Source organism: Pseudorasbora parva, chromosome 21 (genome assembly GCF_024679245.1).
Source record: "Pseudorasbora parva isolate DD20220531a chromosome 21, ASM2467924v1, whole genome shotgun sequence".
NCBI lineage: Eukaryota > Metazoa > Chordata > Actinopteri > Cypriniformes > Gobionidae > Pseudorasbora > Pseudorasbora parva.
The window spans coordinates 28,624,369-28,652,256 of NC_090192.1; the positions used below are offsets into that span (position 1 = coordinate 28,624,369).

General features: G+C 38.0%; 1 protein-coding gene across 3 annotated transcripts in view; it reads left to right on the forward strand.

The window, feature by feature from the left end:
• Window positions 1-25,651, forward strand: part of ccdc186 (coiled-coil domain-containing protein 186) — a 39,721-nt gene extending 14,070 nt beyond the window's left edge. Inside the window, exons 9-17 of one of the 3 annotated variants that reach the window (XM_067430344.1) lie at window positions 2,322-2,408; window positions 2,495-2,637; window positions 5,461-5,716; window positions 7,836-8,025; window positions 11,065-11,145; window positions 13,185-13,247; window positions 14,136-14,355; window positions 20,967-21,186; window positions 23,647-25,651. In XM_067430344.1, coding sequence (XP_067286445.1) covers window positions 2,322-2,408; window positions 2,495-2,637; window positions 5,461-5,716; window positions 7,836-8,025; window positions 11,065-11,145; window positions 13,185-13,247; window positions 14,136-14,355; window positions 20,967-21,186; window positions 23,647-23,730 — 1,344 coding nt within the window. In that variant the 3' untranslated portion in view covers window positions 23,731-25,651. Of the gene's footprint in view, window positions 1-2,321; window positions 2,409-2,494; window positions 2,638-5,460; window positions 5,717-7,835; window positions 8,026-11,064; window positions 11,146-13,174; window positions 13,248-14,135; window positions 14,356-20,966; window positions 21,187-23,646 lie in introns of those variants that run through there. The other 2 variants (XM_067430345.1, XM_067430346.1) reach the window with 2 other exon arrangements.
• Window positions 25,652-27,888: the final 2,237 nt, after the last annotated feature.

Sequence of the window (27,888 nt, forward strand, 5' to 3'; positions counted from 1 at the left end):
AGTACATTTTCAGTGTCTATGTCTATATCCCAAATTATAACTCATAAGAGTGACAACTTTCTTTTATTTCAAAGCAAAGCAGACATCGCTTTTATCATTATAATTACAGAATTATGTACACATACAGATTATCATACACACATATACAAAGTACAAACATTATCATTTTTTATATCGCATACACACAAAACAATCCATTCAAATCTACTCAGCCTGAAATTTCCCTCCATCATTAAAAAAAAAACATTCAACCCGAGCAATAGCCCCATCCTCGTTATCTGGATGAAATCACCTCAGGACTCGCCATCCGCCGTCAGGAGCAGACCCGGGTGGGCAGTCCTTGGAGAGTGCAGTGCAAGCACAGTGTCAATGAGCAGGGCACCCCACCCCAAACTCTTGTTTGTGTTCTGTGGAAAATGCACACCAGTTCTAGACACCTAATTTAGATAAAATATAGCACAAACAAAGTTGAATAATTTTGAAGAAAGGCATTAACATGGTACAGGATTATACCAGGACAATATTTTAAAATGCATTATTGGAAGAAGTTAGATAAAGATATGCTTGAGTGTTATTGGCTTTGTCTGTAAAGTACCTAAGAGACTTACTTCATTAAGAATAAAAACAAGATAAAAAAAATCTCAAGACAAACTTTAGATTGAGAAAGCCTAGCCTGAAATTTTGAAATAGTTTCAATAGCTATGAAGTTTGAAGATTCATTAGTTCAAAGTAGTTTATAAACTGAGAGTTTACAGTCTATCAGAAACAAAAACATGATAAATAGATAGACACAGACAGACATAACAGACAAACAATATATATATATATATATATATATATATATATATATATATATATATATATATATATATATATATATATATAGACAGACATTACAGACTGACACATTACAGACTGGCATGACATGCAGACAGACACATTACAGACTGGCATGACATGCAGACAGACAGACATTACAGATAGACACATTACAGACTGGCATGACATGCAGACAGACATACATTACAGACAGACACATTACAGACTGGCATGACATGCAGACAGACAGACACATTACAGACTGGCATGACATGCAGGCAGACAGACACATTACAGACTGGCATGACATGCAGACAGACATACACATTACAGACTGGCATGACATGGAGACAGACATACATTACAGACAGACACATTACAGACTGGCATGACATACAGACAGACACATTACAGACAGACATGCAGACAAACAGACAGACACATTACAGACTGGCATGACATGCAGACAGACAGACACATTACAGACTGGCATGACATGCAGACAGACACATTACAGACAGACATGCAGACAAACAGACAGACACATTACAGATTGGCATGACATGCAGACAGACAGACAGATATTTGATTTGTTTTCAACATAAATTCCCATAATTTTATTAATTCTTTTGAGACTCCAATTTACATTTGCATTCCATGTAAATGCATCTCTGTTTAAAGATGTTTAAGTATCTATTTGGAAAAACAAGACAAAAATTAGGATTTTTATTTTATTTTATTTTTGCAATGCATGCAACAATCAATGACATGACTTCCTTAATTTAAGTCTTTCTGCTCTATTTTAAGACATCTTCAAAGCATTAATTTGTTTAGAGCCACACATGTTAAACATTAATAAATTAAACATTTATGACGCTCTATATAGCATCCCTAACAATTAAAAGCTGTTAACACAAACACACAATTGTTAAAAACAACATAAATACACTGCTTATTGACTTACTGCCATGGAATCCATACCTTTCGAGCGAACGCTAACATCATCCTCAGGTGATTGAAGTTGAAAATGAATGTACGCGCATGCGCGAATACACAAAAGTGACATCATCGGCGCGCATGCGTATTAAATACCGACGAAACGTCACTTTGCGCATGCGCGCTAACACATTCGTGACGCAATATTCGTGACGTCACCGTGCTACAGTCTGCAGCGAGGAGTATTTGGTTCTGCCACTGCTCCTCTGAGATATGCCTCTTGGTCCGTATGGCACTTTGCCACCTGCTTTTAAATGTATTTATGAGTAAATGAGCCTCCATTCACCAAGCGTCATTAGTACCCGAGGCTGACAATGAGTGTGTGTACTCCCTTATCAATGAGTTGCCCCTGTGCAAGAAACAGTGCTATTAGCATTTGCATTCTCATTAGCATTATTAACATAGTGTTGCCTAGCAGGCATCCTCTACTGATTGTGATTACAATAATGAACAATGGCTGGGTGTTCGAAAGAGGGGTTTTCATGGTCCTTTTGTTTGATTGGCAGATGCACAAGGCTAAGATTAAGGAGTTGGAGGATCTGAAGAGGACTTTTAAAGAAGGCATGGATGAACTGACCACCCTGCGGACCAAGGTGGAAGCTCATTTCTAAAGATAACTATGAAATGACTCTGTAAAAGTACATTGTTCTGACGCTTTGGCACTCTCTCTGGCCCTCAGGTTAAGTGCCTGGAGGATGAACGGCCCCGCTGGGAAGACGAACTCTGCAAATACAGAGAGATCATTAACAGACAGAAGGCTGAGATCCAGAACCAGAGGGAAAAACTCTCTGCCATTACTAGACTAGAGGAGCAGCACCAGAGGTCTGAACACTCTTGCCTACAGCTACCTACCTCTAACCATATCATATCTATTATTCATTTAACTATAAGCTCATCGAGTCTGAACTTTGTCTACACTGCACCCAATTCCAATTTGCTTTTCAGATCTGATATTCAGGACTAACACTTTTTTTTAGGTCTTGAATTGGATCCATTTGTCGAGGCTAGAGTTGCCACAATACCAGTTATGATTTACAATTCCTGATTCCAATTTCAATGCAAGGCAAACATAATTTGCTATTGAAACAATTCTTATGATTATTTAAAAATGTAGCTTTAATGCAAATAAAATTAACAAATTGAACTGCCTATTATGAACTATCAATAAACTTTTTTTCTCCACTGCATTTTATAATCTAGACTATTGCTAATTTATAAACATAGTATACTTATAAAGTAAATTTATAAATATAGTATATTTATGTAAAAATAATTAAAGGTAATAACTGATGTTTGTTCATATAAATTAGTAGAAATAATTATATAATAAATAGAAAAACAAATAATTTATTAATAAAAAATAAAATGTATAAATAATATATAGAATTAGGTAATTACTTGCATGTTGAAAATATCATTGATTAATATATATTTTTTAAATGTTAATAATATTGTCATTGTTAATTTATGATATAATTAAAATAATGGTATGAAAGCTTTTGTTATGATGAAGAACAAAGACAACTACCGGTATGATATATTAAGTAGATTATATTAGTGTTGCAATTGTTAATAAAAAAACCTTTTAAAATAAGTTAATTGAAAAGGAATAAAATAAAATATAACACAATATATAATTGTGTACACAATATACAAATAAACAAATGAGATGGACTTTAAAAAAGGCAAAAGTTAATCATTTTAAGTTGACATATAAAATAAACTCAAATAGTAAAAAAAATAGTAAAACTGAAATGAAAAAGAAAACTGAAAATAAGAAGATAAGCTTATTCAATGCACCATAACACTGGACTGTACTCCCTTTCCTCAACCTCATTTTTGTTCATGTTGATATAAATATGCAGTCTGGTCTGATTTAGGTCTATTATAGTTTAGACGACACTACAGACTTCACTACAGGATTCTTAGGTGCATGTTTTAATTGCATTTGCATCCTACTCTCAGATCCTTAGACTGTTCATTTTGCTTCTGTTGAACATGGAGCATCAGTAAAGCGTCCTGACCTTGAGTGATCTCCCAGCAGTTGGTGGACCCTGCTGATGCAGGAACTGCAGGTGGATGTGAATCCACAGTAGCGTGATCACACGGGCCCCTGCAGCACTGACAGAATAATTCATACCTCTGTGTCCGCCTCTCAGGGCCTGCTCTGATTTCACTTCTGGTGTGCACATAAACGTGTCAGTCAGCTGTATTTGCTCATTAGTATTTTAAGGGTATTTTAAAACTCTATTACACACAAGTTATTTGTATTCCCAAAAATGATAAACCTTGTCTTTAGTGCGTCTTTAAACCTTGTCTTTGGACTCCTTGTTCAGATACTTTTATAGTCTATGTCAGGGGTCTTCAACTAAAATTGATTTGTGTCCAGCAAATAAACCTTCCTCACTGGCCGAGGTCCAGACAATTATTTACCTAAAAACATGAATTGATGTCTTTTTGCCATATTAAAGAAATTAGTGTAGATTAAAAAAAGTTTCTTTATTGAACAAAATATACTATGTTCTCATATAGATAAACATGGCTTTTCATATTGTTAAAGCAATAGGTAATCCTTTAATAAATGTATCTCATTTTGAGGTTGTTCTGTTTAAGTTACGTTGGTACAAAATATCTAATTTAACCAGTAGCCATGTCTGACAAAAAATGATGAATGAAAAAATGCCTTCATCTCTAAATCTGTACTGAAAATACATCATTTTCAACATTACTAGCAAGTGCTTTTTCTGCTGAACTGAGATAAACAGTAACAAGAACACAAACCCTCCTTGTTAAAAAACAAAACAGAAATCTCATAACATAATTTTATGTTCATTCACATATATAGTCTCTACCTAACTAAATGTAGGCTATCTTCAGCACTGCTCTCTCTGTGCTTCAAATTGCACTGGTAAAAAATCATTAGCAATATTATCCAGAAACGCAAACAGGTAAAAATAAAGTGCCACTGTTGGAAAAATGAAAAAAGTGCCAGAAACATTTTATCTCTTTAGTTCAACTGTTCCTTTAAATCCAGAAAAACGTAAATAACCTCAAATAACATTTCAAAAGAGTTGAACTTAAAGACGGAACGGTGTGCAAACTCACCCGTTAACATGGGAGCCGAAATAAAAACGGACACGCCACGAACTGCACGATTTATTAAATTTATATTATATTTCCCTCAAATCGTCCATGTACATACATACTTATTTCATCATGTGCTACAAGATACACCCATCGTGCAGTTCTTCTGTCAGAAGTCGATTCAAAACTGAGCTTGCGCGTATGTGTGCGCCCGGTGTGAGATAGGCCTACCTGAGACGCACGCGGAGCTGAGCTGAGCGTCTGGTGTGCGACCCCTTTAACTGTCAACGCAACCGTGGCAACATAGGAAAAAATGGTTCTACTGAGCTGCCTGATATAAATGTGATTATTTATTTATTTATTTATTTTTAAAATCCCATTTGGCATTTAGTTATTTCATTACGTCAAAAGGCTTCGCCGTCCGGATGGATGCATCTCGCGGTCCGGATCCGGACCGGAGTCCGCCAGTTGGTGACCCCTGGTCTATGTAGTCATTTGGTCCAGTGTGAATGCTGGTACACCTGTTGGTCTTTGTGTCTGATGTGTGTGTGTCTTTCTCAGGGATGATCAGGAAATTGCATCATTGCGGGAGGAGGTGGAGAATCTGAACTCTCAGATCACTGACCTGCAGCGGGACATTGAAGGCAGCAGGATGAGAGAGGCGGAGCTTCTGGGCTTCACTGAGAAATTGACCAGTAAAAATGCTCAGCTCCAGTCTGAGAACAACAGCTTACAGGCCCAGGTGGACAGACTGAACAACAGCTCCAGAGAGCTGCACAGCAAACTAGAGGAGACCGAGAGATCCCTCTCTGAAATGGTAAGGCGATGTATATGGGATGTATATCAGTGTTGGGGAGATTTCTTCGAAACCATGCCAAGTAACAAGCTACTTGTAATTAAAAGTAGTTGAACTGCGGTCAACCTACCCTAACAGTAGTTGGCTAATACAGTACAAGGCACTAGTTTAAAAATCAAAGCAGTATTTTTTGCCACATTAAGGTCCTCGTAAAGGCTATTCTGAGATTTGTTTCTAAACGCATTATAAATGTAAGAAATGTATTGCTGTAACACGTTACAAAGACTGTGAACTGTGTATTTCTGTGTTCAGGATTTTTTGGCCGGGCTAAACCAGTGGCTTGGTGATGCACTGGAGCCACTGAGCATGGCCCCTCTCCTAACAATATAATAACTAGAGCACATTTGAATCAGTTCGCCCGCTCAGTCGTGAGTTACTGTCAATACCATTAGTTACTACAGCCTATACTTTGTTAGATAGTTATACCTTCGTCACGTAAATTACCTGGTTGCAACGACCTGCAAAACAGCTTGGTGTCTTTATTTAAATTTCCAAAAAACGAAAAGGGTGTGTGGCTTCAGTGCAGACAGTGGACACACCCCCTGCGTTTGAGAATATTGTTTTTTTTTCTCTCAAGATTTTGATAAGCATTTTTTTTTTTTACTTGCTGGTGTTTTTATCATTCAAATTTGGCTGGATGGTTAATTTTTCTGTGGTGTGACGAACTCAGAACACGCATTTAATTTTGACTTTACACAGACTTTACATGGATCGTAAAGGTGCAGTTAACAATTTCTGACAAAACGCTTTTGAAAGTGGATCTAACCACAACACACCTGTAACCAATCAGCAGTAGGTGGCGTATGCAATCATGATTTGAAGAAAGACTGTAGAAAGAGAGATGGCTGGGAGACATTACAAAAAGTCATTGTTTGTCTGGAGCTGGTGTGTTGCTGGCTACTAACAACTAGTCTCCGCTTCAGACCTCATACACACGGACTGTTGGCTGAATGTCTGATGCATATGGCACACAAACACTTCAGGGGTTTCAAGGTCTTCATCTGTTTGGTTGAATTATACAGGATTTCCCGCAAGATGTCTGTGTTGCATTCTTTAACGGTCGCCTAGAAACAAATGCCTGTCGCGTTTACAACAGTTACAATGAGTGCTTACCAGGATCAACTAAACGCTGGATTTTCAAAAGTATGTGATGTTCGATGCTCCATTGTTGCAGTAAACTTGCACAACGTACTTTAAATTAATAATTTATAGATGCAGTCGTTCTGTTATTGCAGAGACATTGACTTTACATTTTCATGCCCCTAAACATAACACGGAACAAAACAAATTTGTGTTTGATTGCTGTACATGTCCAAAAAAATGTCCTCTTGTGCAGTCTTCTGCCATCAGTATGAAGATCTGGCTATGTGAGACTAACTAACAACCAACTCTTGCTTGTATATACTCTTGTGTACTGTATGTACATTTTTCTACTTCCTTGTCATTTGTTCACCATCTGCACTTTATTTTTTGCAAATTAATATTTTGCTTCGCTTCAGCTATTATAAAGAGAAATCCATCAGCATTGTGTTTGCATGCATTTTGGGGGCAGAGCGATGAAAGTTGTGGTGTGTTTGTTTGGGTTGATTTTAAATATCAACATTGTTTCTCGGAAATTGCTTACTGCACCTTTAATTGGCGTAAGGAATAAAACTTGAGCACAAATTTAAACTAAATGCAATATATAATAAATATGCAAATAGTTTATATCAGAAGTGAAAACATTTTTAAACAACATTTAATTAAATACTTATTAGCTACATGAAAGGTGCTGTGAAATGCTGCACAGGAACACTACTGAGTGATGGCACCAATTAAACCTTAATGATCTCATATATTTGAAGGAACTATTCCAATAAAACAAATCAGCAACTACGTTGCTTGTCAGAATAAGTAGCTTGTTTGTTTGCTACTGGAAAACCTACACTATTATTGAAAATAGCCAAGATAATTTCCCCTTACTGTTATTTTGGTTTAAGTGTATTGATTGGCGAGTTTAATTTGAGCAAGTCCACACACACATACAAAACCTTTATTCATTTAGATTTTGAGACATTATTCAGTTTGCCTATGTTTTCAGACGGAAAGGTTGAAGAGAGAGGAGCAACAGAGGCAGGAGGAAGTTTTGGCGTTGCAGACGGAGAGATCGTTGCTGCAGTCGGAGACTTCACAACTAAAGACACGTGTGGAGGAATTACGAGACGAACTGGTCACTCAGAAGAGAAAACAGGCGGCCAACATCAAAGACCTCACCAAACAGCTCACGCAGGGTTAGCAGCTCAAATAAATCCTTTTTTTACATATACATTTTATTTTCAGGTATTGATTATTTTTAGATTATTATTTTTATTTTTAGAGGCCAGAAATAGTGAGAAAGGCAAAAAAAACTTCAAACGCGCACAATTGCTTTTACAAAACAACCGTTTCATGGTCAATTCATAGTTTTCAGTTACGTGACTGGTACAGAGACTTTGAGGGCAAAATATTCACAGGCTGCACAGCTTGAGTATTACAATCATTAAACAATGCTTAACGTGAAAAGGACTTAAAGTCCCTTAATGTACTAAAATGATGATATTAAAATATTAAATTCAGTGTATAACGTATTGATGTTGCATACTATGTACTTGCAAGCCGATGAACCAAGAATATGACTCCAATGAGCTATTTGGTTATGAGCAGAGGAGATGTCAATGAGCAGAGGGCTAGTCACTCTCTAGGCTCTTCGACAAAGACATTTTTGTCCTGTGCCGGCCCATGTAGCTTTTTTTTTCTTGCTTTGAATGGGAGGGGTGAATAGCCTAGAAATCTAATCTGTGGCGAGTATCGTCTAGCAACTCAATACACGTCTGAGCTGTAAAAACCAAGCTCTGGTCGGGCCAATCACATCGTGTATAGAGTCGGTGGGCGGGGCTTAACATAATGACGGCAGAGTTGTGCTTGCGTGCTACTAGTAAACACAGAAGCTGGCAAACGGCGTTCTTTTAAATCAGCTATTATCATGAATGGAAGACTTGGAGTTAAGCTTTTCTCTGAGAATAGAACAAAGAACGGCACTGAAGTCATTGTTAAAAAGGGAAGGTGTGTGTGTGTGTGTGTGGGGGGGGGGGGGGTCAGAACCTTTTTTATACAGTAAAAGGTTCTGCGTGCCTCAAAAGAGGACTTGTATATTCCTTCACACACAGACGAGCATGTCAATATATCGCTTAATGCCATTGCGGAGAGGGACTCATTCTTTCCGGTGAAATCACAAAACAAAATGCACACACACGTGTCACTGCTCTTAATATACAATCATTGAAGAACATCTTTGATTTTAATAAAGGGAAAAAAACACGAATTAACAGGTCAAAAAGCCACCCACAAATAGTCTATAAACAAAGCATCCGGCTGTCTTTGAGTTCACATGAACAACGGTTAAAGTTATTCGTCAGGCTACAGAAGAATACCATAATTCCTCCGTTCAAATAGGCTTAAGACATCGATAGTCACACATACCTATATCAACCCAGCCACAACACATAATTGGGAATAACATGCCTTAACACAGAATCGACCACAGAGGCCTGGGGTCAGCTTACTTTGCTGTTTGTCCAGAAATCCAAGATCAAGAAGTGGATATTCGTTTTTTTTTTTTTCTACGAACCTTTGCGTTGACATGTACTGAACAGTTCAGTACATGTCAACTCAAAGATTCGTAGAAAAAACTAACATGAGTGGAATTTGCACCGCAACGCCACCACACCTTGATGGTCATGACAAGAACAGCATGTACAGTTATCTTTATTGAAGTGAATTAGATTTAAATCGCCATCAAGCATGAATTAATTATATATTTTTAGCATTTTTACATATAATAATCCACGATGATTACATTACACAAAACTAAAATTGCACCTCAAAATAACACTGTCTCAATATTTTTTGAGACCCCCCAAAATTTCACAAATCACGTTTTCAGGGGAGCCCATGTCTTATTTAGGGGAGCCGTGCTCCCCCTAGCTCCCCCGTAGTTCGCACCCTGGTTTCCACTATGGGTGTGACATCACGTGAAAACTATGTATAAGGATGTAAAGCACCAAAATGGTAATAAAATATTACCAATTAAAAAACAGTAATATAACAATATCAGAATGAACTGCATAAATACAACACTATGCTAAATACTTTAAATGACAGGAACATTTTAGATGTTATAAATGCATAAACATTTTACACATAAACCAGTATTTAATGTAGTCTTGGTCTGTTGCATAGTTTTGTTCATGTTTTTGAGGATGAGGACATGTCACGCAACAGGTCCATGCTGGCATCTTATTTGGCTCGCTTCTACCAAGCAATTCTTGCCAAAATACCGTAGAATTGGACATGTGGCCTTTGACGTCAATATGGGAAGCTTTCCCTCCCTATTAAAAGATAATTATTATCTGTATTTATTTATTTTTCTATCCTACATATGCACAATTGTAAGTTTAATTTAATTTAGCATTGTTTTTTCCCCCTTACTGTCTATCCTATCAGAGCAACGCCGACCCATTTTTGTGCGACATGACCCCCCAGTTAAGAACCACCCATGCCAATGTTTTTAATACAAAATGAAAGACAGAAAAAACCCAGAATCATAACAATTCTGAATAGAGGCTATATTGTTCCACTCTCATATTGTTTTTCTCCACTGTGTGTAGATGACTTAACTAGAATTCGATTTGTTATTTTAATAGCGAGTTACTCCTCTATGCTCCCAGGAGCCCACAGGCACTGTTAGTAATTATCAAGCCATATTGACGCTCTCGGTGGGGCAGACTGACGTTCATTGCAGACAGATTGAGTTTATGTATCTGTGCCTGCCTGAATCTGCAGGAAAGGCTACGTTAGGGCACAAGACCGTTTCATAGCATCTCTAGGAGGGGAGAGAAAGGGAGAAGAATGTGCACCTTGGGACTCTCTTTTTGTGTCATAGGAGGCATACAGTACGTGATGGTATTTTTAAAAAAATCTATTTTTTCCATCTCCCATTTGGGTCCCTGTGATCTTCAAAAGCTTTCTCAAGGTCTGCATGTTAAATGTGAACCTTAATTCTGCATATTTGATGGATGCTACAGATGCCCGGTGTGTGGGAGTTTTATAGCAAGTCATAACCCCCCACAGCAGGTGTACCGCTTGAATTGGGCACCGAGCAGTACAGGCACTCAGTCATCAGCTCTTTACTGATACTGAGCTGTCTGTCTCTGCCAGGAGTGTGTGTTCATCACTGAGAATGAGAGAACGAGATCACAGAGAACTCACTGTGTGTTTGTGCCCTTGTGTAGCACGTAAGAAGCTGGAGCAGGTGGAGAATGGAGGATGCGATCGAGAGGGGAGCAGTATGGGCAGCCGCTCCAGTTCCTCAGGTACATCCATTTAACACTTCATTAGACACACACTCAGTCATTTTTAATATTTTCTTCCCTGTATGCCCTATTTTGGTGACACTTTACCTGTGGCCAAAATTATATAAAATATAATTATAGAAGTATCTATAATGCTTTTTATAATCACCCTTGCTCATTTTTAGGGCTCTTTCATAATTAAAATAGACTTTGTTATCCACTATATATTTTCATAAATATTTGTAAGCAGAATAGGGCTTCCCATAATGTTTAGTCAACTAAAAGATGCTTAGTTGACCAAAATTGTATTAGTCAGTTAGTCACAGAAAAAAAATGGAAGCCGCAAAGTCACGCAATCCATAAGGGACAGATTGTTATTTCCGGGTTCTTGTGGTAATTACTGTGCAGGAAATCCAAATGTTCACCGTTGACCTCAAATTTGGCTTATCATTAGAAACATGTAAGTAGCAGCTTTCCATCGCTGCTTACTCTAATTATTAGGCACATATCCACGTGTTTGTGCGCAGCGTGGAAGGATGCTAAAGTATAGCGCTTTACTGCATGACTTCGAAGCACCGGCGTGATCACTGACATTTTCAGAAACAACACTTCTCGAAAACTACTCCGTCATTTTTGGTCATAAGATAAGAGTAATACATAATTCGAAAGGGTCTACTTTTTTGTGTAAACTCACAATAGCAAAAAAACATGCTTTATAAAAATAAAGAAAACAAACAGGATGTGCTTTGTCACCTCTTTCTCTCGCGTAACATATCTCGCGAAACTGAGCATATGCTACTCTCCTCGCAGACATTTCTATAGAATGGAATGTCTAAACTAACCAATTAAAACAAAATAAAATAAAATGAACAGAATCAAATTCATTGATTCTGATTATGTAATCCTTATGAAAGGTTGCGGAGATCTTTGCAGCCATCCTGACCAATAAACACTAGTTTATTAATAAATAATTAAAATGTCTCTTTTCTATTTTCCCCCCAAAACATTCAGAATTTGCCGGTGTTTTGCTGTAAGCTTTATTTGTGTGTTTAAGCGTGGAATAGGAATATTACGCATATATATATATATATATATATATATATATATATATATATATATATATGGTTTAGTTTTCTCCTCAGTGTATATTTAAGTAATTCAATTACTGGTAATTTGAAGTGTGATTATTCGACTAATGTCTTCAATAAATTAGTCGACTAGAAAAGTCTATAGTCCCGGACAGCCCTTAAGCAGAGTTAATATACATTATAAAGCTTACCGGTACCTATTTAAGTCTGCATTTTTAAAGAGCATAATCCATTAAAACGCATAATCAACACATGAAATAGGGTAACGTATTATATTCTTGAAAGAGCTAAATATTATTAGATATGTTTTTAGGAAGGTTCATATATCCACCTTTTTCTGAACTTGTAAGTCTCGCCCGACTCGTACTGGAATGGTGCTTTACATTTCCGGTCTCCAGTGTTTCTGTTCTAGTTTCAAATTAGCCTATTTTCCAAGCTGATAATGTAATGTTAACCAATGAAAATAGTTTAAAAAGCACATGTGCTTTTGCTCCACAGTGCCATCACTTTACAGTGTTGCAATGACTGTCTTTTGTCTACGCTTAAATCATCAAAAATTAATGAGTGCGTAGATGTCACAAAGCTGTCCAAAGTTAGCTGCTGCCTGCATTGAAAACATGAGCTGTTTGTGGGATTTTGTCCTCAAAATGATTAGAGTGCACTCATACCCTCTTTGGGGAGTATTTTAACTTAAGTGCCGCAAGCCATGCTCGTTTTCTCTTGCCATTCGAGCATAAAATGCAAGGCATACGGTGCTGTATACAGACATTCTCTTCAGATTCGCTGGAGCTCAAAACACATACTTTCCAAGAATTTCTTGAGTTTATTGCTATTATGTAACAGCCAACAACAGCAACGCTCAACTCTGTGCACATTTTTATTTTTAGTAATGTTCAAGAAGTTTCTGTTTAGTTCATTCAGACGCTCTTTTTACCCCGTTTTGACATTGTGTTCCTATGGAGACCGGAACAGGACAGCATCTAAGCGGAAGTTGGAATTCCTCATGGCAGCACTCATCATTTACTCAGGAAAAAGGTGGATATTAAAAGAGAAGTTATTTTAATCTGTAATATTTCTCAATATTGTTTTTACTGTTTTTATGGTCAAATAAATATAGCTTTGGTGAGCATAAGAGACTTCTCTACAGCATAAAAAGTGTGTTTGTGTGTATATGTGTGTACATGTTTTTCTATCCCGGTGGGGACTTTGACCTGAATGCACACAGACTCATGGGGACTCGTCACTGAGGGGACCTAAATTGAGGATTGAGGATCATACAGAATGAGTTTTGTCGAAAATGTATAAGGGGAGAGAATATAGAGTTTGTACAGTATAAAAAAACCTTATGTCTATGAAGAGTCCCCACAAAGATAGTGAACCAGACGGGTATGTGTGCGTGTGTGTTTGTGTGTGCATGTGTATGAGATGTTTCTGGTTCGATTACCTCACATCAACCTCATTTAATAAAAGAGAAGCCAAAAGCTAAAAAAACAGTACAGTAACACACGTACAGTGGATATGTAAAGTTAAATTCAATATTTCATCACACAGAAACACTTTAGACAAGTGTTATGTTCACTTTAAATTTTACTAAATAAATCATGCAAATGCTTTAACACAACATTGATCTTCACATTTATGCTGTAAAACCCTCTGGAATGCTGACCTGGTTTACTTTCTTGTAAGTGTGTTACTGTAACCTGCAATTAGTTTACATTTTTTTTGTAAGACTAAGGAATGAGTCAAAATTCATTTGTTGTGATCGAAATTACCAGCAGTACTTTCGAATGAAGCTTAACTTGTGTTGAACACAGAGTATTCCTCTAATCTTAGTGCTAAGTTTGCTTCCTGTGTTTTTTGATATATAGTGTGACCTTATAGTGTGACTGTAACTGCACAATGGTTTGAATCTCTCACTTTCAGGCTCTCTAAACGCAAGGGGCAGCAGTATGGATGATCGCTCTCCGGAAAATCAGTCTGGTTCATCTGTCGTAGTGGTGGACAGCTTCCCCGAGGTGGACAAAGCTGTGCTAGTGGAGCGCATCGTGCGACTGCAGAAAGCACACGCTCGTAAGAACGAAAAGATTGAATTCATGGAGGACCACATCAAACAGCTAGTGGAGGAGATCAGGAAAAAGACAAAGTGAGTGAGAGCGAAAAAGACGAGTGGAAGATGAAAAACTCCTTGGCTCCCTAAGTTTAATTTGACATTTACAAATGAGCCTGGAGTTTTATAGAAAGTTGTCCTGAAGGACAGCAAAGAGAAGCCATGAGTTTAATAGAAAATTAATAATTTAGAAGGATACAATGGCTCCAAAAAAACATTTGGACAATTAAAGGATTAGTTCACTCAAAACTGAAAATTCTGTCATTATTACTTACCCTAAGTTGTTCGACACCCGTAAGACCTCCGTTCATCTTCAAAACACAAATGAAGATATTTTTGTTGAAATCCAATGGCTCAGAAAGGCCTTCATTGACACCAATGTCAATTCCTCACTCAAGACCCATAAAGGCACTAAAGATGTCGTTACAAAGCCCATCTCACTACAGTGGCTGTACAATAATTTTATGAAGCGACGAGAATAGATTTTGTCCACAAAAATAAATAAATAACGACTTGTATATTGATGGGCCGATTTCAAAACAAAGTTTCGACCGTTATGAATCAGCATATTGATGTTCCGAATCATGAATCGATACGGTGATTCTTAACAGAATCGAAACTTTGTTTTGAAATCGTCCCATCACTATATAAATTATTTCGTTTTTTTGTGCACAAAAACTAATTCTTGTCGCTTCATCTTCATCGGAGTCTTTAGTGCCTTCTATGGGTCTTGAGAGAGGAAATGACATTGGTGTCAGTGGAGGCCTTTCTAAGCCATCAGCTTTCAACAAAAATATCTTCATTTGTGTTCCGAAGATGAACGGAGGGTGTCGAACGACATTAGGGTAAGTAATTATTGATTTTTTTTTTTTGGGTGAACTAAACCTTTAAGCCACAGTGAAAAATGTCTAATGAACATATCTAATAAAATATCAAAACCACATGGTATTTATTTTACATTAAAAGCACATAATTCTCCTCACAAAAAAAACCCTGTTAATTAGAGCACAAGTTTGGCCATATAATGTGTTTAAGATCTAACACTCTGATATTCGGGCAGTTTTAAGTGTCCAAATATTTTTTGATGCCACTATAGAATAGCTCTGAGCATTTGGTGTAGAGAATTTCTCACTTCCAGCCCTTCTTTCTTCGTCTGGTTGAATTTTGCTGGTCATTGTCCCGCTCTTGCATCCTCTCTTTCTCTTGTTTTTCTGCCTATTTTTGTTTTGTTTGTTTTTTTCCCTTTGTTTATTTGTCTACGGCTTCCTGACCTAGACTTGTGTCTTGTATGTCTGACTTTCATTGCAAAAGGGGATCTGGCAGACATTCATCTTTTTCATTCACACACAGCGAGCAAACCTATGCTTCTGACGGAGAGGTCTTGGCAGTGATATTTATAGCTGTCGGGTTCTTGCGGGAGTAATGCGTCACCAAAGTTGCTAATGATGCCTGATACATATTCATACACACTATACATGATGAATCAGGTCGACGCTGCACATTTCAACCGCATAAAAATCTTTTTGCAAAACAAAGTAAATGGTCTCGGAAAAAGAGAATGCTTTGTTTTCGTGATCAGTCTTTGAATGAGATAAATAATTTAACATGCCGCAGAAGACTGCAAGTTGGGTTGCCGCCACCACTCTGGACAGAAATGCCATCTCTGTCCCTTTCCCATCGCTTTTGAATAATGATGGGCCTTGAGTCGATCCACCTGCACTAATCCACATTCATTAGTTCTAATCAAGGACGCATCCCATTGAGGTCAGGCTTAATTTAGACTCCTTAGCTGATCTTTAGCCATTACGTGCAGCTGAGCTTCCTCAACAAGTCCCGATTCGCCAAGCGGTGGAATGTTTCCCAGTGTTTATCGACTGTTGCTGTTCGAGTGATTCTTTGACATACTGGAAGGTTAAATCAGGCCGTTATATCATTCAAGGCTCAGTGGAAATTGATTATATCATAAAACCGCAATTGATTTAATAGCATGACTACACCTAGCTGAGGATTACCATATATTTCTCAAAGGAGATAAAGACAAGTATTCTCACTGCGCCTCTCGTCAAGGGCGGTTAGAGGAAATCACTGATGTTCTGGAATTGAAACCAAGTGCCATTGGATTTGCATGTGATTCATTCATGGATTGGTGCATAAATTATTACTGTATTTAATAGTGCTTGCTACATTTCAACAAGCGAAACCTCTAACCTTATGGATTAAACTTTAGCTTGAACAAATCATATGACTTGGTGTGGGGAGGTATGCTATTACTATTTGAGATTTATGTCCAACGGATGATGAAATTCATGGAAAAAAAAATGATTGAATGTTCAGTCTTTGAACCCCTCGGATTGACGTGGCGTCCCCGGGGACTCAAGCAGTGTCAAAGGACCAGAATGTCAGTGGGACATTGAAAACCATGGAAATATTGTCAGGTGAACGCCAACATTGTGGCAGTGAGTTTTGGACAGGCAAGCTGCTTTATCAGGAAATGTAATAATGTAGTTTGAGATTTTAATGTATGAAATGCAGTCTGACTGCAAAGGCTGATAAATGATTCGGGTATTTTTTTGACCCATATATACCGTTTGATCAACACTTGCATCTTGATTGAAACGGGAATATGCTGTCTAGATTTATCTTTGATATGAGCTTTGATTTGAAATGATCTTTGATATGAGCTCTCATCTTTACCCATGGTTCAATTGTAGTGCTAGAAATTCACAATCCTCATAAAATAAACATAAAGATTCACATTTTGTCTTTTGATTTCTCGAATGATGACGAACAGACTGCCAAAGCCTGACTCTTTATTTCATCCTATGGTTCTTGTCTGTTCTTTCTACACTCTCCTGGTGTTCCTGCTGTCTATCTTTACTCTTTTAGCTTCTAGGCTGTGAGAATCAGGTCATCCCGCTGCGCTTAAGCTAAAACTGTGAACTGTTTCAAACAAACAGGACTGCAAATCAAAATCAAAAATTCAGAATGATCTCAGAGCTGTGGTACAGCTGTTGTCCAGCCTGAGTCATGTCCTGATCCAGTTTTTTCTCTCTCTTTCCTTCAAGTTTACTGTCAGCTCTCCACTGTCCTATATAATAAAAGCCAGTAAAACTCTGTGGATTTACTACCAAACAGGGGTAGGATCGCCACTAGAAAAGTTTATAATGAATTGCAATTACACGTCTGTATGTGCATGCAAAATGTTTAACTAGAGACAACTTTTTAATTTCCTTTTGTTTCGTTTAACTACTACCGTTATGGAGCTGGGGTCCATTTGGACCCCATATTAGTGAGAGGTAAGTTGTTCGTTTTTCTTTTTTTCTTTATTTTGTGTGTGTCTTATATAGTGTTATTGTGTGTACGTATATGTATATATGTATATATATCTTTGTCCTTTTTGTAGCATCAGCACATCACAGAGACTTTGTTTTTCAAAGCATCTGTGAATTTTCCCTGTTTTTTTTCCTGTCGCTGATAAATAACCACATTGAAACATTTTGAGTCATCAGGGTAGAAAAAACGTTTGTTTGATAGATGTCCTAGTGTGTTCGTTTTAGATTCAGACAGTGAAATGAGAGTAAATTCATCAATTCAGAAAGTACTTAGATTGCTTTTTTTTGCTCTCAAGCAGGGACCTTTAGCCTCACGTCCTCTAATGTCTTTGTCTCGGGCAGTGGTCTGAAGAAACCATTAGAATCAAATTCTGCCTTTATTTGGGCCGTGCGTCACTGCAGAGAAAATAGATTTTAAATAGTGGTCGCAGAAGAAAGAACTCTCTCCCAGAGACTGAAAGATAAATGTACATCACAACATCATCCTTTAAAGAAAACCACACAGGCTTCTCCATTTTTTTATTTCAGCACAATGAATGGCCAACAATATGAGATGATAATTACTTATGATTTCCGTCTGCTCACCACCGTGGTTTAAATTGAAGCACTTAAAACTGAATTGTGGTTTTTATAACTTAAGCCTTTTTAAGATCTCTAAAGCATTGGGTATAAAGTTCTTCTCTTTTTTCCTCATGTCTCTTTCTGGGTCTCGCTACAAAATAAAAAATGTTACCAGGAACATCAATTAAGGATTGAAATGTTGGTTAAAAAAACAAAAATAAAAAATAATTACATATGGAATGCAATTTAAACTAGGGAATTAGAAATAATTATAGTGTGTGTTATTATGGTTGTTGTTATTATTATTATGAACTATATATTATTTATTATTATTATTATTATGTGTATATATACACACACACCGGCACACCAATCAGGCATAACATTATGATCACCTTCCTAATATTGTGTTGTAGAGCCCTGCATGGGCATAAAATCTAGGCCCTAGTCCGGCTCAGGCCCTTTTTGTATCCTCCCCAAGCCTGCAGTCTCCCTCTCCTTTACTGAAGCTTTCTCGCCTCGATCGCCCCCCGGCGACTGGTCCCAGTATAGCCGCCCCTCTGTGTTTTCTAATGGACACTATGCAAACTAAATAATAAAATTACACTTCAAAAATGTTCCCCCAAAGTTAGTATATGTCACTGAAGGCAGTTATCATCACGATGATTTCATTTCAGGTGTTCGTTTTAAAAATAAGTTTAGTCTGAGTAGTTATTTGATGCTATAAAAACGGGGGTGTGACGTCATGATTGACAGCTGAGACTGACCGCTTCTCTGAGTGAAGTTGTCACTGAGGCACTAACGGACTTTTTTCGAAATTTTTGGGAGCAGATTAGAGCTTTAGCTTTAATTTCTACATTTCCATAACTGTTTATTTCACACCAACATAATTAATTGTTCTGCATCTGCGAGAGTGTGGGCGGGCTTTTGATATCGCGACTGTACTTCCTGCTCTATTTCCTGCGCTCTACTGCGCAACTCCGGTCCCGAAATTGCTACTGCGCAGACTCGGTCCCAAGATGTCCGCGCCGTGCAAGGCTGCCTGAAAGCTTCAAATATGGCAAGCGGAAACGGATGATGTCGAGTCGTCCATATTTTTTTACGGTCTATGATCCTCCCTATTACCAGTAAAATGTTTTTAATGTCAAAGTAGTTTTAATGTCATATTTCTTTTCTTAATTAAGTTAATTTAATAAAAAGTTTGAAGCATTATTTGTTTATTAAATTAAAGTTATTGTTTTAAAAAAACATGCAGTTTGTCTTACCTTACACCTCTCCGAAAAATGAAAATAAACTTGATCTTCAATTCCCGCGCTATATCCATGTTGGGTTTACGTCAACGAAAGCAACAGATATGCTTTTATTTATCATCAACTGATTTCAAGATCAAAGACTGCAATAGGAAAAAGAGCGACCTAAGCACAAGTAAGATAATTTAGTCTCATTAGTTGTAATGAAGATTATTGTGTTTAAAAAGACTTAGGCCTACTTTCAGTTTCACTTGCGGCAGTTTGCGTGTTGGCTTGCTTTACTCATTTGTGGCAACGCGTGTTGCAGTAGTGCTATCATATCTGACTACAACATACCATATATAGCCCATAACACTTTCACATGTTCAGTTTTTGAATGATTTGATGAAAAATGCATGAAGTGAGCAGGTGTTAAAAGGCCCTAACTCTTCCAGCTGCCCTGAAGGAGCGCTGGCAGCACTGCTGCTGGCGTGGACTCTAAACTCTGCGAGCCAGTCTTGACAGTCACGGTAACATGGTTTAATTTTGTTTCCGCCAGAGCATGCCATCTCATCGTTTTTTAAAATTAATTAATATCTAAAATATAAAAAGAAGCCTAAAACAGGCCCGATTCCCCAATTTGGCCATTGTCGAACTCACTAAAATCCTTACATTTGCCCTTTTTCCCGTTTTCTAACACATCAACTTTGATGACAAAATGTTCACTTGCTGCCTAATATACCCCACCTACTAACAGGTGCCGTGATGAAGAGATAATCAGTGTTATTCACTTAACCTGTCGGTGGTCATAATGTTATGCCTTGATAGGTCTGTGTGTCTGTATATATGTATAATCCCAATATGAATCCCAATTCCAAATTTGGTCAAATGCTGTCATAATTTCTTTTCTGCACTCTGGTGTACTTGTATCTCTCTGAACCTTGTTTTCACTCAGGTTACATATAAGTTACACATGACGTCTACCCTCACTAATGTCTTTTACGCAAGGCCATTCACATTTGAATTTGATTCATTGAAAACCAATCTTTTTTTAGACTTTATTTTATGAAAAGCCTTTAACCAGAAAGCCTTTAAGTCTTACATCAAAATCAAGAAGCTTGTCCTTTATGTACTCTTAGTAGATGACCACTATATTCATTTACTAATTAAAACGGACTAATGGATTTTTTTCCCAATAAGTACTACTGCAAAAGTGACAATGACATAAAAAGCTATATCAATTAAATGAGTGTCACATTAAATAAATCTTATAAGACAGACGGCTGAGATTTAGCTGTGCAAAGCCTTCTAATCTGTTATTAGTGAAACGCTGTAGATATGGTTAATAAGTTCTTAGAGCCTGCCGTCTTCTTCTCCTCTGTCCCCAGGTTCGTTAGTATCGTCACCTTTTACCTCCTCCCTGAGGATAATGATGGGATGATGGCCTTTATGGCTTGAGGTTGCATTAACACTTTAAATTGCTGCGTATGCATACATGGCAATTAAAACTTTGTGTTTCCCACAGGATTATCCAAAGTTATGTGCTCAGAGAAGAGACTGGAGCTTTGTCAACAGAAGCCTCAGACTTTAACAAAGCCAACTTGAGCCGGAGGGGAGGCATCATGGCATCACTGTACACCTCCCACCCTGCCGACAGCGGGCTCACTCTCGACCTCTCGCTGGAAATCAACCGCAAACTCCAGGCTGTGCTAGAGGACACCCTGCTCAAAAACATCACGCTGAAGGTATGAGTCACTGTCTACAACAGTGACGGATATCCTTGCCTCTTAAAGACCCCATAAAATCAAAAAGAGAGTTTTATGGCTTGTCTGTAGAGGCCAATTCACACTGCACCGATAGGCACCGACCAATCATCAGTATAGATCAACCAAAATATATTTTTTATAACTGATACCGATACTAATTATTTATTATTTCCATGTTTATATGCCCAATAACCGATATATATATCTATATATATATCTACCCATATTTATGTTTTCTTTCTGTTTTTGACAATTTTAACATCATCACTGAACTGTACAAGCTGTTTATTTCACTCTTTTTAGATACTGTAATTTTTGTATTCCTGTAATTTCATTCCCTCCATGCATACAAGACAAAACACATCTACATCAATAAATAGTCAATAAATAGTCAACAAAGAGTGCAAAAAATATAGTGCACTGTCACTAAAGTGTTTTGTTTAAAAAATCTTTAATAAGGTAAACAAAAAGATAATGAATAAAGCATGTTAAATTTATTCTAACAAATTAGAAAAGCATAAAATATTCCAAAACACCTGAATAATAATAATAATAATAATAATAATAATAATAATAATAATAATAATAATAATAATAATAATAATAAAACATTACTACTGTAGCATCTTTTTATTTATAAGAACAGCATATTAACAAAAGGCTAAATAAATTTACAAAATCTTATGAAATGGAGAACATAAATAAATGATGGGGGACTCTTAACAGCTCCCCATAAATATAAGCTTAAGTATAAGCATTTATTTTAAAGTACAATTTTAAAAGGTTTCTGCGTTGTTTGATGTGCTGAAGAGTGAAGAGAATGGAACACGCGGAAATACTCAAACTGATCTGACAAAACCCAACATGTATAAATTGGACTAGTTTTTAAAGCCTTTTATATGCTAGTGTACTTTTGTATGCCAGGTGTTGTGACATTGCATAATTTCACAAAAAAGGTCCATTGTAAATAGTGGATCCATGTATTGTTTACACAAGCATTGTTTACACAAGTCACTTTTCACAATTTGCGTAAATGTTGAAATTAACATTTAAGAAAGATAAATAAATGCTTTATAAGTGCAGTTCATTATTAGTTAATGTTAACAATGTAGTTAACTAATGTTAACTAATGACTTATTCTAAAGTGTTACCTAAAAGTCTATACTCTAAGTCTAAATAAAGTCAGAAAAAACTACAAATAAAAATTAATTTAGGCATCAAATTATTATAATACAGTATGAAAAAGGGTTTGTTAGTGGCAATGGTCCGATTATTTTCCTTAGGATTATTCTTTAGTCGTCTTTTTTTTTTTGCGAGGGATCTGGAGGGTTTTGGGGCCCTTAACATGCTGAAAATATAAAAACTTCCAAACAGCAAGTCATGAAGCCAAGACATTGAGGATGTTAAATTGCAGACAGATTTTTGATATCTCAAATGGTTTCGCTGTGGTGTTGAAGTGAATTAATGGTGAAAAAAGGAAAACAGAACATATGTTTTTACTTCTGCATGCATTGACTGGTTTTAATGAAACTTAGGCTGTATGTTCATTATAGGAGACCAATCACATGGATTTGACTATTGTGAGTCAAAGTCATAGCGCCACCAACTGGCAGCAGAAAGTTTGTCATTTTCAAAATGCTATGAAATCATCCACTTATTTTTACCTGATTTACCTCAAATGTTGTTAGAATAAAGTTAAGACGCGACAGATGTAGACCTGCGAAGGAATCCTTCATAGCATAAACAATGTTGCCATGACAACGCTTTAAACTTTAATATTTGGGGGGGTGTTGAGACTCTTAGCTTGCATCAAATTGCATGAAACTCGACACATACATTAGCCCTAGCCATTTGTTTTTGCAATTGCAATAGTGTGACCATATATAGCCAAACTAGGTATTGGTATATTGATGTTAGTGTTGAGTTCCACAATGGTATCCGCTGATGTAATTACAATTACAAACTAAGCTTAACTGCGTAACTGGAATCCTGGTGATGGCTATCAGAAGAAAAGCAAATTTGGTGGTGATGTATGACTGTTGAGTAAGTGGGCAAATTCCCATGCTGGCAGTAACCGGCTCTCGTTGGTTATAGATCCGCATCCAGGTCACAACAGGGACAGCAGCTTTCATGTACGAGGGAGCACATCCGCTGGGAGATCAGAGAAATTAATAAAGTATGTTTTGAGGACAGGGCGCAAGGGGGACGTAGAACTCCATTGAAAGCACAATGGCAGGATTACGGTCTTAACATGAGATGAGCAGGAAATCTGACCGTTTCGAAGCAAAACAGCCTGAAATTGGCTGATTATCCAAGCTTACAGACTCGCTTCTTTCAGACGTGCCTGTTTTTGCTCTCCTTGTGTATGAATAAACTGAATGGCAGTGTAAATAATAGCATTAGTCCTCACAGCAGTCTGATTTGCTTCTCTCACTACAGGAAAATCTCCAGACGCTGGGTTCGGAGATCGAACGACTAATCAAACAGCAAAGAGTGCCGGATGATACAGCCGGAAGGAAGTGAAGTCAGTTGAGGGGAAGGCTGTTACAGTAAACAGCACACGCTGAGCCCGTGACAGAACGATGTACTCCGTTTGAGAACAAAACAGAGTTCAGTCTGATACATACACTGGAGGCACAGTTCGAGATGAGGACTGAACTGCGCCACAGACACTCGCGTGACAAATGAATGGAACGCACAGAGATTACCAAGAGTCTGTGCTTACTTCTTTTCACATCGTGCCCGACTTCCAACTCGTCCCCTGTGATGTAGCCGCCTCACCTGTGCCTTGGTGAGTCGAGTTCATCAGGTTCAAAGCAGAATTGCAGTCCTGTATCCAACGACCTGGTGCATCAAGTTGGGTAGATTAATGACTATTCTCATAAATGTGACCCCCCACGCTCTTTTTGAAGAACAAAATGTGCCGGACTAATGGAGACCTGCGGATTCTGCAGCTCTTTCGAGGCTTTCAGAGGCTTTTCCTCTATTCACAGCGCCGCAGGTTAATGGCCGCTCCTCCCCGCTCTCATTTCCCCCTTATGCAAGCGTGCCAATTAATGAATGTATTATGTAATGAAAAGGACCCTTGTGTGTAATCCCACACGCTCTGACCCGAGAGAGTGGGCAACATTCCCCGTTCGTGCTGCTACTAGGTCGCCGCTGCACCCGGATTGCATTATCTCTCGCACAGCACTTAGGCGAGAAGGGCCATGCCAAAAAATACAGCTCTCATTATGAAGTTAGAAGCATTAATCTGAATGATTAAGTACATCTCAGAATGTTTTATCCATCTAGGGCTAGTCTTAAGGGAGCTTGTGTTTTATTATCAGTTTGTTCTATCTGGATTAAGTTGTAATTAAATATTATTGTTATTTTTCCTCCCGTCCCCTTAACCCCCTTCTACATCTGCTTATGTTTTCTGTAGAGACATGCTTGTAATTATTTTTATGTTTCATCTTTTTTATGTTTTTCTTTGTACGACGTTGCAATGCTACTTTGCTCCTCAAAGAGAAGTAGAGTGTAACATCCCCGTAAAATGGAGACATTGTAAATATTAAGGGCAAAAGTGCAATTTTAACCCCCCTTTTTTGTTTGACCGAGCCGTAATCGCCCTGGCCAGCATCCCAAGACTTCTGCAAAATATCCCGTTAGCATCCAATTCCATGGTGATGTAACCACATGGCACGCAACATCGTGCAAAGCTGAATCCATTCCAAATCGAGGCATCACTGTTCTGCTTCTGACTCCGTCCCTTCTCGCAGGGGTGCATGATGAAGAATTGCACCGTCGGATGCTGCTGATTTTTCACATTCACTTTTAGAGCTTGTAAGAGGCAGCCATGCATTGATTGGCAGATCTCAACCGGTTTACCAACCATTTTAGTGCCATTTTCACTGGGTTTTCTCACTATTGAAAGTAAAATCATGCCATACACTGTGATAAAGGGTTTATAATAACTTGACATACTGCAGTAAGTAAGTCAAGGTCATATCAGCTGTTCCAACATTGAGATCCTGTGCTGTAGCTTTCAGCACTCCCAAATCCCAAACACACTGCACATGGTCCGGAAAACGCAGGATAAAGGAAATTATGCAATGCTTGCAGAAAAAATAAGCATTTACATGGCCCCTAATGGTGAAATAAAGATTCTCTAATCTGTCGATAATTTATCATTGTACTTTAGTCATAATTTATTTAATGTCTCAAAGTAGAATAAAGATCTCTTGAAGTATGTTTGTGAATGGTGAATTGAAACTGATGAGAAAAAAAATCACGTGTTGGTTTCTGTTTCTGGTCTGTAACCTGTGCTCTGCTTGATTGTATAGTGAGTGAAACTGTGATTATAAACTTGTAGATATATTGTACAATGGTCTAATGTTTTTAAACTTCTGGAGTCTTCTGTATACAAAGGGGATTAAATTGAAAATATTATAATCACTCAAGATTGAAACTTTTGATCTCTTTTCTATTATGTATTTGTATTAATGTGTGCCATCAACGTGATTCATCAGACCAGGCCACCTTCTTCCATTGCTCTGTAGTCCAGTTCTTATGCTCACATCCCCACTGTTGGCACTTTCGGTGGTGGACAGGGGACAGCATGGGCACCCTGACTGGTCTGCGGGTCTATGCAGCCCCATATATGCAACAACTGTGATGCATTGTGTATTCTGAGACCTTACTATCAGAACCAGCATTAACTTCTTGAGCGATTTGGGCTATGTTAGCTCGTCTGTTTGGTCCAACCACACGGGCCAGCCTTCGCTCCCCACGTGCATCAATGAGCCTTGGCTGCCCATGACCCTTTCGCCACTTCACTGCTGTTCCTTTCTTGCACCACTTTTGATAGACGCTGACCACTGCAGACCAGTAAAACCCCACAAGAGCTGCACTTTTGTAGATGCTCTGACCCAGTTGTCTAGCCATCACAATTTGGTCCCTGTAAAACTCAATTAAATCCTTCCGTTTGCTCATTTTTCCTGCTTCTAACACATCAACTTTGAGGACAAAATGTTCACTTGCTGCCTAATATACCCCACCCACTAACAGGTGCAGTAATGAAGAGATAATCAGTTATTCACTTCACCTGTCAGTGACATGATCATAATGTTATGCTTAATTTGTGTGTATGTATGTGTATATAAATATAAATAATATATATATATAAACACACACACACTTATACAGGTCCTTCTCAAAAAATTTGATGTGATAAAAGTTCACTATTTTCCATAATGTAATGATAAAATGTAAACTTTCATATATTTTAGATTAATTGCACACCAACTGAAATATTTCAGGTCTTTTATTGTTTTAATACTGATGATTTTGGCATAAAGCTCATGAAAACCCAAAATTCCTATCTCAAAAAATGAGCATATCATGAAAAGGTTGTCTAAACGAGCTATTAACCTAATCATCTGAATCAGCTAATTAACTCTAAACACCTGCAAAAGATTCCTGAGGCTTTTACAAACTCCCAGCCTGGTTCATTACTCAAAACCGCAATCATGGGTAAGACCCGACCCTGTCCAGAAGGCCATCATTGACACCCTCAAGCGAGAGGGAAAGACACAGAAAGAAATGTCTGAACGAATAGGCTGTTCCCAGAGTGCTGTATCAAGGCACCTCAGTGGGAAGTCTGTGGGAAGGAAAAAGTGTGGCAAAAAATGCTGCACAACGAGAAGGTGACAGCACCCTGAGGAATTTGTGGAGAAGGTTTCAGACCTTGGAAACCTTCCAGACCTTGGGGGACCTGCGGAAGCAGTGGACTGAGTCTGGAGTAGAAACATCCAGAGCCACCGTGCACAGGCGTGTGCAGGAAATGGGCTACAGGTGCTGCATTGCCCAGGTCAAGTCACTTTTGGCTACAGAGAAGCAGCACTGGACTGTTGCTCAGTGGTCCAAAGTACTTTTTTCGGATGAAAGCAAATTTTGCATGTCATTCGGAAATCAAGGTGCAAGGTCAAGGTCTGGAGGAAGACTGGGGAGAAGGAAATGCCAAAATGCCTGAAGTCCAGTGTCAAGTACCCACAGTCAGTGATGGTCTGGGGTGCCATGTAAGCTGCTGGTGTTGGTCCACTGTGTTTTGTCAAGGGCAGGGTCAATGCAGCTAGCTATCAGGAGGTTTTGGAGCACTTCATGCTTCCATCTGCTGAAAAGCTTTATGGAGATGAAGATTTCGTTTTTCAGCACGACCTGGCACCTGCTCACAGTGCCAAAACCACTGGTAAATGGTTTACTGACCATGGTATTACTGTGCTCAATTGGCCTGCCAACTCTCCTGACCTGAACCCCATAGAGAATCTGTGGGATATTGTGAAGAGAAAGTTGAGAGATGCAAGACCCAACACTCTGGATGAGCTTAAGGCCGCTATCAAAGCATCCTGGGCCTCCAGAACACCTCAGCAGTCCCACAGGCTGATCGCCTCCATGCCACGCCGCATTGAAGCAGTCATTTCTGCAAAAGGATTCCCGACCAAGTATTGAGTGCATAACTGAACATAATTATTTAAAGGTTGACTTTTTTATATTAAAAACACTTTTCTTTTATTGGTCGGATGAAATATGCTAATTTTTTGAGACTTTGGGTTTTCATGAGCTGTATGCCAAAATCATCAGTATTAAAACAATAAAAGACCTGAAATATTTCAGTTGGTGTGCAATGAATATGAAAACATA